This window comes from Sceloporus undulatus, chromosome 7, assembly GCF_019175285.1.
Source record: "Sceloporus undulatus isolate JIND9_A2432 ecotype Alabama chromosome 7, SceUnd_v1.1, whole genome shotgun sequence".
NCBI classification, from domain to species: domain Eukaryota; kingdom Metazoa; phylum Chordata; class Lepidosauria; order Squamata; family Phrynosomatidae; genus Sceloporus; species Sceloporus undulatus.
This window is the reverse complement of record NC_056528.1, coordinates 48,171,085-48,184,988: the sequence shown is the minus strand read 5'-3', so window position 1 is coordinate 48,184,988 and position 13,904 is coordinate 48,171,085. Positions and strand designations below refer to the sequence as shown.

Below are 13,904 nucleotides of genomic sequence, written 5' to 3'. Positions count from 1 at the left end.
CTTTATACACACAGCATGAAGGTAGTATTATACAATTTTTTTTTGAATAATGGAACAAAATTTATGCTCACTGAATATTCCAGATTTTTTAATTCCAGATAAGAGAGGCTCAACCTGTAATCCTTATTTCATTGTAGCATTCACAGATGAAGAGTTCAAGACGTTTTCTCATTACTTGGTATGAAAGGTTTTTTTACATTTTTGGGGCGATTTTTCACATTTTGGAAATTCTTTCCAACAAATGTACAACAAATTGAGTTGGGGGGGGAAAGCCCCTCTTTTCTGTGCAAAATTGTTTTAGGCACAAATGATTTTTGCTTTTGGCAGAAAGTTGTGAGAATATTTAAAATCTCTTCTAACGGGTGATGAAATTTCACCAGGAATCGCAGCTAACCTCTTACCTGGGAGACCAATTTCGCCATCCCTGCCTGGAGGACCAGGTATTCCTGGAGACCCCGATTCTGTGATCGTTTGACCAGGGTCTCCTTTGGGTCCTGAAAGTAGGAAAGGTACAGGTGAACACCTCGAATAATTCACTGCAGAGACGTCAAAATTTAATATGGATTGTCCCCCTCGAAAAAGTTTAAATTTTTTTAAAAAGGAAGATCATTAAGGAGGAGAAACTAAACCAACAGAAACACGGACAATGACAAACCTGAACATTTCCCACCATTTCCCATTCTACTGAGTGTGAAGAAGGCTGACCCTGTGATGGAAACCTGATGATGATGATAATGACAACAGATTTTGTCTTTGGTGCTTCACTGTGAAAAGGTAAATTTACTAACCTGGGACTCCAGGAGATCCTGGGCGACCTGAAACACCCTGAATGCCTTTCTCTCCTGGAGGACCCTGTGGACCAAATCCAGGAGGCCCCGGTGGCCCTCGGTCCCCCGGAAGTCCAGGGATCCCTGGATCACCAGAGGGGCCCCTGCTTCCTTTGAAATTGATGCCTCCCTGAAAGGACAAGGAAATGGAGAATGAAAAACAAGTGCATGACGGCAGACTTCCCAACACTTATTTATAGGCCATTCTGTCCCAATAAGAAGGTATGGGTTGCTTTGCTGATTGATAGTCTATCTAGTCTCCACTGTTGTTGTGCATCTTCAAATTGTGGATTTGCAACACTGCCCCATTCACGCAAACTTACTGGCTCTCCTTTTGGTCCAGGAAGTCCCGGGCTTCCATCTTGTCCACGGGTCCCATCTAAACCAGGCAGCCCTGCAGGGCCTGGGAAGCCAGGGTCTCCTTTATCGCCTTTCAACCCAGGGAAAGTACGGACATCGCCTGGATCGCCTTTGGCACCGGGTCGTCCGGGAGGACCTTGAGGGCCAGGAAGACCCTAGGGAAAGAACCGCAGCTATTTCAGTTCTGAGGACTGCACAGATGCTTCAATACACTCTCCCTCCAACCCCATGCTCCCATGAAAGTCAGCTACCGGTACTTACTTGGGGCCCAACAAGGCCAACTAGGCCAGGAAATCCTTTATCACCTTTTGGTCCAGGTAAACCAGGTGAACCTGTTCACAGGTAAAAGGAAGTATCAAGAATGGCCACTAGAACATAGCCATGATTTGTCAGTAGGAATTCAAAGATATATCCAAAGTGATCTAGTACCATCTTTGACATTAACTGAAACAAAAGAAGCTGGTAGCACGATCTTTCATAGACTTGAGCTTATGTCCTCAGAGATGAAGCTCATGCTACCAGCTTCTTTCTGTCATTTAGTCTCAAAGGTGCTACTAGATCCCTTTGTATACTTATGCAAGAATTAGGGAAGGCTGGGTGCCATCAGTCTACCTTACCTGGGCTTCCAGGTAATCCAGGCAGTCCCTTCTCCCCAGGAGGGCCAGAAATGCCAGTTCCTATACAGTTGAAACATGTGTCCCCTTTATCTCCTGGAAAGGATGAGTTAAGCACTGAAGTGAATAACCGTGCATGGAATAACAACAAAAGCAACCTTCACTTATATCCCACATTTTCCCCCAAACTGGGAGTCAAAGCAGTGTAGAAATTAAAATGTAGTATAGATAAAAACATACATCATGAACACCTGAATATAGGGTTTCTGTAGTATACAACAGAAATAGGCATATTGTGCATTATGCTAATGCACAAAATAAAAAACAACAACAATTATTTCTGTTGTCTATGAAAACAAATACTAGGTTGCAGTATACAAGAAATATAAATATACTCTGAAATATAAAATGTACAAAAAACAAACAAACCAGAATATACATTTTGAGATAATGTTATGTGAGCCCATTAGTTTAGGCTCCCCAGCAAGTCTTAATACGCTCCTCAACCCCACTTTAAGACCAACAGGAATGAATGATGTTATTGTACCTTTCTGGCCTGTCTCTCCCATAAATCCTTGTTCACCTGGGAGGCCTGGGAGGCCGGGAGGCCCTCGTTCACATAACCCGTCCACTGAAAGGAAAGGCAAAGGCAGTTCAAGGAGTTTGTATTTGCATATATGTATATAATAAGATATCTTAGAGATGGGCCCACGTCGAAATGCAAAATTCGGTTGTGTCATATGCACTTATGGGTGGATGACCATACCTGTTCCCTCTTAAGACCTTTTGACAAGGTGTATATAAAAATGAGTATAAATGTCATCCTTGTTTCATCATAGCATGCATTTAGCTAGGGCATAAGCCAGCATCCACTTGAGAGGCATGGCTACCAAAGACAGTGTGTCATGGCCCTGGCATAAGCCAACATCCACTTGAGTGTCATGGCTACCAAACATAGAGTCATGTCCCCTGTCATATCTAGCTAATGAGGGTTGACCAACCCATGGCTTCTAGCATCTCTCTTTTGTTATGCTCCACAAAGTAGGGAGATGGTATAGGCCCGTGGCTCAGGCAAGTTTGTGCAGTAAACCATGATTTAACATTACATCTGGATCACTGTCTGCTAAATATAACTCAGCAGAAAGCTTGTGTAGATACAAATGGTTTGTAACAACGGGTTCAGTCATTCTGTTCCATTTGTTCATCCAAGTAGGTTTTGTTTCCAGTAGTAGAAGGTAGTGTATAATTTAAGCCGCTCTGAGAGGCTTTAGGGCTGAAGGATGGAGTATAAATACCATAAATAAAATAAAGATGCCATCCCTGGGTCCACTATGCAGAACAACTGAGACTCATTTCCCCTTAGGCAAGAAAAAGTAGACTCCTCTCAGGGTTAATGTTTGCTGTATACTCAGAGCCAAGGATATCAACCAGAGGTCCATGCTCTCCTGTCTCCTAGTTCCTTGGAGCCACTGTAAGTAAGCATTCTATAGAAGGTAAAACTGGTGGGGAAAAGACTATAAAATGTGGGAAACCACTAATGATGGTGTTACAGAGAATTGGGCCAAATGGAGGAGACCATGGCCATCTGAGAAGGGCTGGGACCACAATAAAGACAGATTTAGCCTGAGGTCCTCCATCACAGCATTAGAGGAAGCAAGATTCAATGCAGAATACATTTGTGAAACTGCATGCCGTGTAAAAAACAAGGGAAAAGGAATACCAATGCTGCAATACCAGCCACAGAGATACTGGGGCATCATGGCAAAGCTTGATATAGATCAAGCCACAAAAGCCTTGGAGGAGAAGTTCCTAAACATGTACTGAAGTTAATATAGGCTAAAGCAGACCTTTGGGTGATTCTGTTGCACCTTCATACCAGGACTCTTTCAACGTTTAAGAGTCTTTCTGCCTTTTGCTCAGCTGAGTAACTGGTTTGAGAAAGGAAAGGGATACAAAAACATTATCCAGTTAATTGGAGGCCCAACATTATGTCTTACCTGGTGAAACTGCTGTTCCTGGTGGTCCTGGGGGACCCGGGGGACCGGGAAGTCCTGGTCGTCCATCAATTCCAGGTGGGCCAGGGATGGAAATCCCAGGGAGACCTTGATCCCCCTTCTGTCCTCTTTCTCCAGGGAGACCAGGTGTGCCAGAAGGACCTATGCTTGGAATTCCTGGAGTAGGAAAAGATTCATATTCTCAGTCAGACTGCTTTGGGCATAAATGAAAGCCACAGTGTTCATCCAAACAACCGGGTGATCAATTAACCAACCAACCAACCAACCAACCAACCAACCAACCAACCAACCATGTCTTAATCCCATACTGGAAATTAAGAAAGCAATTGGCAATGGTGAACCTTCCAAATGTTTTTGGGCTCTCATCACTGACTGTGTTGGCTAGGACTGCTGGGAGTTGCAGTAAATCCAGTTGCTACAGTTGTCATATGGAAGAAGCAGCAAGCTTGCTTTCTGCTGCTCCAAACACTAAGACATGGAGCAATGGATTCAAACTACAGGAAAAGAGACTCCACCTAAACATTAGGAAGGGCTCCCTGATGGTAAAAGCTATTCCACATTGCAACACATTCCTTTGGAGGGTTGTAGAGTCTCCTACTTTGGAGGTTTTTAAACAGAGGCTGGATGGCTTCTTTTCAGGAGTGTTTTAATGGTGTATTCTTGCACAGCAAGAGGTTGGACTGGATGGTCCTTGTGGTTCCTTCCATGAAGTTACATTATAGTAAAACAGGGCAAACTATCTAAGCACAGTCAAACTACATACTGGGTTGGATCTAGATTTAGTCATAGAATCATAGAATCATAGGATAATAGAGTTGGAAAAGATGGTCAGAAGGGACTTGCTGAAATCAATAACTTGCTGAATGCCCCTTCATTTCCATCCTCTTCAAAACATGAAATCTGCAAGCGTTGGGGACAATGAAAGGTTGCTAGTTACATCAGAGTAGGAATGGAGTGGAGCTTCAACACTGTTGTCCTTTGCTGGGATTATAAGGAATACAATGACCAGGTATTTGCTTTGGGTTGGAAATCACATCGCTATCTAGGCTGGTGCCCAACTGGCATATACCCAAGAGTCTCATCCTCTTACCTGGGGGACCTGGAAAGCCGGGAGGACCTTCTAGACCAGGATAGCCGCGCTCGCCCTTCTCTCCAGGAAATCCTGGCAAACCTTTGCTACCTTTGGGTCCCACCGTTGCACCAGTATCTGGCCTAGGAATTACCTGGCAAATCCCATGAATTGGGAAAACGAAAGTGTTATGCAAATACAGAAAGATAAAGGCAATGACATTCTGCTGAGATGAAATGGAAGCTCAAACTTCTTATACCAGCATCAATAAAATGGCCCATAATAAAGTACCTGTTGTAAGGAGGCACAAACAGCTAGGATGTAATTATTTACTAATTTTAATCTCAAAGGAAGCAACAAGCAATTTAACACATTTTCTTCCCACTGAAAGAAAGTCTTCTGAAACGGTGCAGTTTTCGAAGCCTTTTTGCAATAAGAGACTTCTTCTGTGCAAAATTCACCCACAGTCGCTTTGCTTAGGAAACAGCGTTTTCTGCATAAGAGACAGCATTTCTGCAGAGAAATGTTATTTTCTGGACCACAAAAGATGTTTCATGTGCAGAAAGTGGTATTTTCTTTGCAAATAAACCCCATGCATTTTTTTTCTGCACAGAAAATGCTGTTTTCTAAGGAAAACAACCATGTGTAAATTTTTAGCTGGAGTCCCAAACTGCAAAGTTCAGGAGCGTTTCTAAACACTAAACACTTACAAAGTCTGTGTTTCTCCAACCCTCCTTCACCATCCTGATGCCAATGTTGCTAAAAAGACTTGCAGGTGGACAGAGGAAGAGGGCTGGATGAGAATAAAAAGACTTGTTCAAAGCAGTCAGGGAACTACTTCTGAGGAAGCAGACTGAAGTCTACGAAAGCTTATGCTGCCCATTTCTTTCTTTCATTTAGTCTCAAAGGTGCTGCAAGATCTCTTCTTTTTCAGAGGCTTTCTTGACTGAGGTATCCCTGTATCTAATACAAGGTCCAACTATGTAACATTTAACAATGATAAAAGCAAACAGATTTTGAATTAAATGAGATGATGATGATGGCCAATATGGGAGAAAGGATGCCATGCAAAACACAGGGGAGGTAACTGCATGAATGGCTAGAACTTGGACTGTTTTAGATTTGTAGGCCGCCTTGCATCCCCCGTACTGGGAGGAAGGCAGGATATACAGTAAATGAACCTAATAATAATAATAATAATAATAATAATAATAATAATAATAATAGAAGATACTTACACGACCAGGAGGACCAGGTGGACCAGCGTCGCCTTTCTGACCCTGCCAAGAAAATTTCGACAAGTTTGACATTAGCAGTAAAACGGATCAGGAACTGTATATATTTCAGGGATGTGAATCTTCAGTTATATCACTCTCACACACAATAATGAAATGCTTCACAACTTTTCTCCCTGCTGGGGAAGATTGTGATTGGGCCGGCATATATTTTGCAAGTTTTAGGACTATTTCTCCTTCTTTGGTGAAAAATACATTTCTGCACAAAATGCAATTAGGTAAAAAAAGGGTATGTGCAGGCCATCTTGAGTGCTAGTCACGGGGGGAAGATGGGGCATAAGATAGAAAGAGTGAGGGTCAGTCTAATATAAGGTTTTGAGAGTTGGACTACAACTCCGGAGACCAGAGTTCGATTCCCTGTTTGGCCATGAAACCCAATATATGACCATGAGCAAGTCACATGCTCTCAGCTTCATGGGAGACAATGGCAAACCTCCTCTCAACAAACTGTGTCATGAAAAACCCATGATAGGGTTACCTTAGGGTTGCCATAAGTCAGACGTGACTTGAAGGCACAAAACAACTACAAGATAGATTGATAGAGCAATTTCCCCCCACAAATAATGCCTGGAATGCAAATACTAATACTAATATTACCACTAAATCTTGTGGCAATTGACTATTTTCTCAACATGGTGAGAACCCTTCCTCTGCAAGGATGCAAAAGCTTGTGGCAATGATTTATATCTCTTTCAAGAATATACAGGTGGAGGTTCTGAGTGGTAAAGCACCCTTACCTTTTCCCCATCTCTTCCCGGAAAGCCAGGGACGCCACGATCACCAGACAAGCCCTTAGAAAAGAAGGGAGATGAGAGAGATCGAGATCAGTCTTCAGAATAGTTAAATGGTGCCAGATCATTATGTGCGAAAGAAAGGAAGGGAGTAAAAGTGTAAGACACTCACAAACAAGCCAGGCTGCCCAGGTTCTCCATCCTTGCCAGGTTTTCCCTTTAAAAAACACAAATGAGGATTGAAACAAAACAAGAAACCTTCATAGTGCAAAGATGCTACTGGCTTTGCACTGTTGGCAGCTACAGCAGAAGGTAAAATTTGTTTCTCCGGCATCATTTGAAAGGTAAATGGAGCCAACTTGTTCTTTGCTGCTCCAGAGACCAGAACACGAACCAATGGATTCAAATTACAAGAAAAGATATTCCACCTAAACATTAGGAAGGACTTCTTTACTGCAAGAATTGTTTGGCAGCGGTGGTGGATTCTCCTTCTTTGGAGGCCTTTATACATAGGTTGGATGGGCATCTTTCAGGAGTCCTGCCGTTGTATTCCTGCATGGCATGAGGTTGGACTCGGTGGCCCTTGTGGTCCCTTCCAACTATGATTCTATGAAATACCAATAGGCAGCTGGTTCTTGGGGAATCTATCTACATACACTACAAAGTTAAAGCAATTAGATCCCATTTTAATTGTTACTCCGGCACTCTATGATATCCTGGGATTTGTAGTTTGGTGAGGAAGTTAGAGATTTCTGACCAAACTAAACCAAACAACAAATTCTAGGATTCTATAGGATGGAGCTTAAGACAGTTTAAGTGGGATCAAACTGATGTTAACTATGTAATGTAGATTTACTTATTGTTAGTATACGTAATTAAAACAAGTGCTAAGGATGACAAGAATGAGTAGGCATCATTATGGGAATACAGTTGGTCCTCCACATTTGTAGCTTTGACTTTTGCAGATTTGATTATTCACAGATTTGATTAATTATGTTCTCTCTAGGAATGCCTAGGTTCCTCCAACACAACTATATTGTCAACGTCTGCCACAACGTCTCTAGAGATTCCTAGAGAGAACACTTCTCTGGGCATTTGTAGGTCCTGCAGGGCAATTTCATGGTCAACTTCTGGGCAGATCTTGATCACAGAACTGCCCTGGAAGAACTAGAGATTCCCTAGAGAAGTATTCTCTTAGGTTAAAAAAAGTGTTTTGGGGGTTTTCCACTTTTACAGGGGTCCTGCCCCCCTAACTTCAGTGAATGTGGAGGGTCCACTTTATAAGGAAAAACAAGCCCTGGATAATGCAATGACAATTCCCTGATCTTTACCTTGAATGCCTACTACTGCAGCAGCATGCATAATATCTTCCAGGGTTATACAAACAACACAGATAGGTCTGGTTTGGGACTGTGATGCAGACAGTAATTCTGCTCCACATTGCCATTTCCCCAATGTAACTCTCCTCCACCAACATGTAAGGATACACCTTTCATTCCTCATCATGATCATGGTCCACCTTAGCCCTTGCCCTGGAATTGCTTCTTTTAAAAATATTAAGGGACAAGAGATCCTATCCATCAGATGGCCAATGTTCTTCCTGATCTGGACCTCATATCATTTTAGCCATCCTCTGAAGGAAGCAAGGGCTCTGGTTTTTCCAAACAGGGCCTTTTCAGACTTGTCATTAGATCACAGGTTCCAGCAGGTAATCCATTTATCAATTTCATGCTCTTAGAAGTTGTTACATGGTTGTACGCTTGCAGATATGGGGTGAGAATTCATTAAAATGCCAAAACAAATGGAACACCAAGCCGTCTTTCAGATATCTTCCTCAATAAGCATCCTGCCTCCTGCAGTCTTCCTGTCTTATTGCTATAGCAATGGAAAGAAACGGTGAGGGAGGTACCATCCTTTAGATGATGCTGGACTGAGAGCCCCACAAACTTTTAGTCCCAGATTTAAACAAACCACAGCTTGGCAAGTTGAGATGTCGTGGGAAATTATGGTATTCTAGCTAAGCATGATAATGAAAATGTACAAATCCTCTTCATTATTTTTTTGTTTGCTCAGCCTTTGCTTAGCACTTGTGTATGATATCACCATGCCACTGTTGTGTATTAATGCATTAAAAATATCTTTGAAGGGTTGCCCTTCTATGTTTTCATTTGCATCCTCTGCACATTTGGGTGCTCTCTGGCCAAGTTCACACCTTACAATAAATCACAGACTTGCAGAGCCCTTGACGCATTTTAGGATTGCCAGGTAAAGACCCATCCTAGGCCCTGAGACTTTGGGGCCAAAATTTGGAGATGTAGGGACAATCCCTTTTGATGTCATGGGGGAATTAAACATTATGGATTAAGCAGTCATCTTCATAGCTCACAGCTTGTCATTCAGAAACACACACATATATAAAGAGAACCTATTTTCCTGGTTGGAAATGGAAGTGTCTTTGCAAATTGCAATACAAGTTGCATCTCCTTTTTCTGAAATTCTTGGGACCAGAAGTGTCTTGGATTTTGGAATTATTATTATTACTGTTTTGGATTTTACCTGCATTTGCATATGCATACATAACGTGAATTCTTGGCAGTGGGACCGAAGTCTAAACACAAAATTCATTTATGGTTTATGTACACCTGATACACATTTTATACAACTGCAGTCAATGGAACCTTCTCAACCAGGAAACTACACTGTCCTCCCCAAAAGCATCTTCATCCACACCAACACAGCAAAGGAGAAAGGGAGAAAAAAAGATCTTACCCAGCATTTGGTGGCCCAACCTGAATTCCCAAAGCTATACATGATTTGGAAAGAGAAAAATGCTGGGTTTCAAGAAGTTACTTACTCTTTTGCCTGGTTCTCCTTGCTCACCTTTTTCACCTTTTCCACCACCAGGAGGGCCCTGGGAAGGAGAAACACAAACCAACCATTGGCTCCGTGGGATCCAAGGCTTTAGAGAATATTTCTGACATGACTTCAGAAATGAATGCAAAAGTGGGTTACTTACAGGAGGACCTGGTAACCCAGGAGGTCCTGGGGGCCCACGGTCACCTGGAACACCCTGTCAAACATGGCGAGGGTGAAAAAGAAGAGGAAGATCATTAGGGGAAAAAAGAGAGAAGTCGTTGCATTGTGTAGAACATTAATGCTTTCACTCCCATCTAAACTACTATACTTCATGACACTCCTTAGTATGTTGTCCTTGGGTGTGATCTTTCTCCCCATGTGAGTGGAGAGCAAGGTTTCTACTGTGTTAGACAGCAATGGTCCTTGCCATGCTGAGGCCACTTGCTCCTATCACTGGGATGTGCAGAGTTCGAAGTCCCACAGGCAGGAGAACAAGTCGATGTCACTTACACAAGGGCTCCTTTCAAGGTGGGCTAGGAAGCTGGGTTCCTTGTGACTTGGACAAGTATAGAGACGCAAGAGAGAGGCAGAGAGACAGACAGAGAGAATACAACAGGGTTGGGCCTCCTCCTTCCCTCCATCTTCCCCACCCGCCGCCACTCAGCAACAGCAGCCTGTGGGAGGGACGTGGCACTCACCATCAGGCGGCCGTCACTGCGTGGCGAGCAATGAGAGAGAGACCCGGGAATCCCAGCAGCTCCTGCAGCATCCCAGATGGCGCAAAAAGGGGGGCGGCACGCGTAGCCTGGTGCCACAGTCGCCATGGGAAGACAGCAGCCTAATGAGCAGGGCAGGAAAAGCAACTGTCACAGGAGCACACACACACATGACACACGCGCACAGAGTCAGGGCTGGCTCACAGACATTTTGCCAACTGCTGCGAAGAACACAACGGTGTCTCCCCCTGCCCACTTCCACATCAAGAAGCCACTCTCGATTGGCCATTGAATGTTATAGTAACCACAAGTGGTCACAGGATAGTGTCCTCCAACATCACCTCTCATGCTTGCTTCAGAGTGGGACCAGGGAGGTTTGCATGGAATATACAAGCCATGTCCTTTAAACAGTAAATGACAAGAGAGGCCAAGAATCCATGAAGCTTCATGTATATTCTGCTTCAGATTAATGCCTCACTCTGTCTAATAGGAGGACCAAATCTCACACCAGGAGGTTCTCCAGGTTCTCCTCAGCTTAGGTCTTAAGGATGATGGCTAGTTAGGAGGAGGAGGAGGAGGAAGAGGAGGAGAAAGGAGGAGTGAGGAGAAGAAATACGAATGACACAACTGGGTGAAGAGATTCAGCACCGCATGCCAACGGGGCCTGAATCATCAATCATGCTCAAGGACAGAACAGTGCCTCTCGCCCCCTGGTCCTTTAAATAAACTATCATCTACAGTAGTTGACTCTGAAGTCATCATCACATACAGTACTGTAGTGCTTAGGCCAACTTCCATCTCTTATGTTCCCTGGTGCATTTGTGACTTTCAGCCACTGGTTTGCAGGGCACCAAAATTTGCTACAAGCTGTAAAGTCCTAAAAGAGCTTGGGACCAAAGTACCTGAAGGACCCACCTTCACAAATACGAACCTCTGCGAGAGGGTGAGAGACCCTCATCAGTGCCTTGCCAACACGAGAGCTACATGTAGTGAGAATGAGGGTGGAAAGGCTTTTCTCTGTGTGGAAAGGTCCATTTAGACTCCGTTTTGATGATCTTTGGTTACCATCTTGCTCAGAAAAGCTTAAGATCTCATGGACTGATTATGTACCCTACTCACTACTAGCTGTGGTGCCTGTATTAATCTGTCTTTTATTGCTGTCTCTGTGCATGTGTGTGTGTTATGCAGTAATCTTATGTCTTATTGTTCTTAGCTGCCTTGGACAACTATAATATATACTTCCAGGTGAAGGAACCCATCAAACCAAACCAGAATGGTCTGGTAACCATCCCTCTTTCATGAGAACCCAGCAGAAATATGAGGCAGTTATGCAAGAGGATCCCATGACAGCTACATCAAATGTGCATCTCTAAAAACAGCAAACCTCAAGTTTTGGGAAGCAGAAACACATGGAAAAGGTGCAAAGACAAATGTCAGCATAGCAGTGGAAATTGAATAGAAGAGCCCCTAGAAGTAAAATACAAGAGTACTAAAGTCTGGATCTAGTTCTCAGTTTTGTCACTGAGGTGACCTGCCTGTTTTTGGACCCTGTGACATGTTGCTTGAATTGTACTATGTCTGTATGCCATATTCAGGTGTGGCATCCCTTTGCAGGCAGGTGAAGGCACTGGAGGGAGGGAGGACAGGTGTACAGGATGAATGGAAAGAGCAGGAATGTTCTCTCTCCACCTTATGTCATGGGCTGGATTATGGTTTGAAGGTGGAGCATGATCCACTGTGCCTTGCTGCACCTGGCCAAGTTTATGAATGTGCCCAATGTGGGAATGTCAATGGAATCTCCTCTTCTCACTCACCTGATCTCCCTTCTGAAATTCTACATCGTTTGGTCTCTTCTGTTCGCCAATCTGCCCTGGTGGCCCTGGAGGTCCTTGGAGTCCCTGTTCACCCTAATTTCCCAAGGAGACAGCAAGATATATTAGTTTTAGAAGGTGCTCTCATCTGATCCGCCGCTACCAACCAAAGGAAGGCTGAGCATGGCAGCTCTGCACTCACCTTTTCTCCTTTGGGCCCTTGGAAGTTCAAGCCCATGTTGCCCTAAAAAGAGAGTCATGACAATTGTTGTTATTACTCTTGATACTGTTATTGCTACTGTTGTTGTAATCATCGTCTTCATCATCAACTTCTTGCATCAATATCCCACCAGAAAAATCCCAGGGCAAGGGATAGGAATACTGAACAATCACAGCAATACTGAAACAATCCAATAAATAAACACCTAATAAAACACATGAGTGGACAATAGGGACAAAAAAGCCCCACAAATTCAGAACAAATTATTTACAGCACCATTTATAAATGCCCAGGCAAACAAATGGGTTCTAGCCTAGGCCCAAAAGAATAGTAATAACAGCAACCACAACAAAATCCAAAAAGCTTAATGAAAGTAAAGAAAGAATACTATACCTTAGGGCCTGGTAATCCTGGTGGGCCAGGAGGACCCTGTAAATGACATACACACTCATGATTTTTCAAGACAATCACTCCCCCCCCAAAAAAAATTTGCATGAGATATTGCATCAGATGCCATGATGCATAATTTTGCAATGACTTATCTACTTTGCTGACATGATATGAAACTAAGGTAGTGATTGCAAGAAGCCTCGTTCTGTTGCTGGCACTACACACAAAAACAAGACGCATATACACTTCTTGAACCATGAAGTATTTGGACAGGGCAAGGGGCTATGGATCTGTCTCCCACTGCCCTCCATAAAAGTTTACCACCCACCCAGGCTTCATTTCCCAGCTGTTGAATGAATAAGGGATACATTGTGGTGCAGGACCTCTGAGTCTCAGCCTCATCTCACTAGCTGGGACTCTGCCACCAAAGAAATGGGAGTTAGAATCCTTGTTAGTTTCATGGCCAAATGTTAACAGCTGCCCAGTGGCATGAAAGTGTTCAATTGTATTAGTGATCTTGTTGGATACCTTTTACATTTGGTTCACAGTCTGAGGCTGGGAAAAAGATATGAAGCTAGAAACTGACTATGGAAATGTATGTTTGTTGCTAACGGCCTAAACATTTCTCATAGCTACTGGGGTCAGGGGACACTTAGATTTTCTTTGTTTGCCTTGGGAGTCCATTCTCCATTAATGGGAGGCTGGACCCATCAGCACAAGAGCGAGAATGATTTTCTTCTGCTGTCTACCATCTGTTGTATCACCACCATTAAAGCTAATGCTGTAACAGTAATGCATGCCAGGGTTCAGCATTAAAAAAAAAACCTTGGACGGGCCTGGGAGCACACTCAATTCTGGAACAAGACAGGGCCTAAAAGAGGTTGGCTTTGCTACCTGGAGGGGCTCATCTTGGTTCATCAGTACCATAAGCCTGATCTGCCACAGCATGGACCTGTTCCACTGATAGGGAAACTTGCACACATGGGCACTAAGCTATCTC

At 43.5% G+C, this 13,904-nt stretch overlaps 1 protein-coding gene across 7 annotated transcripts in view; it reads right to left on the bottom strand.

Annotated features, from left to right (window-relative positions):
* The window catches only part of COL4A5 (collagen type IV alpha 5 chain), an 89,046-nt gene that overhangs the window by 33,251 nt on the left and 41,891 nt on the right, over positions 1 to 13,904 (bottom strand). For 6 of the 7 annotated variants that reach the window (XM_042479333.1, XM_042479335.1, XM_042479336.1 and 3 more), the window contains 16 exons: positions 12,908 to 12,943; positions 12,497 to 12,538; positions 12,298 to 12,390; positions 9,928 to 9,981; positions 9,766 to 9,822; positions 7,084 to 7,128; positions 6,918 to 6,971; positions 6,124 to 6,165; positions 4,907 to 5,039; positions 3,799 to 3,972; positions 2,349 to 2,432; positions 1,805 to 1,897; positions 1,449 to 1,519; positions 1,151 to 1,342; positions 789 to 957; positions 402 to 494 (listed from right to left, as the gene is read on the bottom strand). In XM_042479333.1, the coding sequence (XP_042335267.1) occupies positions 402 to 494; positions 789 to 957; positions 1,151 to 1,342; positions 1,449 to 1,519; positions 1,805 to 1,897; positions 2,349 to 2,432; positions 3,799 to 3,972; positions 4,907 to 5,039; positions 6,124 to 6,165; positions 6,918 to 6,971; positions 7,084 to 7,128; positions 9,766 to 9,822; positions 9,928 to 9,981; positions 12,298 to 12,390; positions 12,497 to 12,538; positions 12,908 to 12,943 (1,432 nt within the window). Of the gene's footprint in view, positions 1 to 401; positions 495 to 788; positions 958 to 1,150; positions 1,343 to 1,448; positions 1,520 to 1,804; positions 1,898 to 2,348; positions 2,433 to 3,798; positions 3,973 to 4,906; positions 5,040 to 6,123; positions 6,166 to 6,917; positions 6,972 to 7,083; positions 7,129 to 9,765; positions 9,823 to 9,927; positions 9,982 to 10,465; positions 10,606 to 12,297; positions 12,391 to 12,496; positions 12,539 to 12,907; positions 12,944 to 13,904 lie in introns of those variants that run through there. The other variant, XM_042479340.1, reaches the window with a different exon arrangement.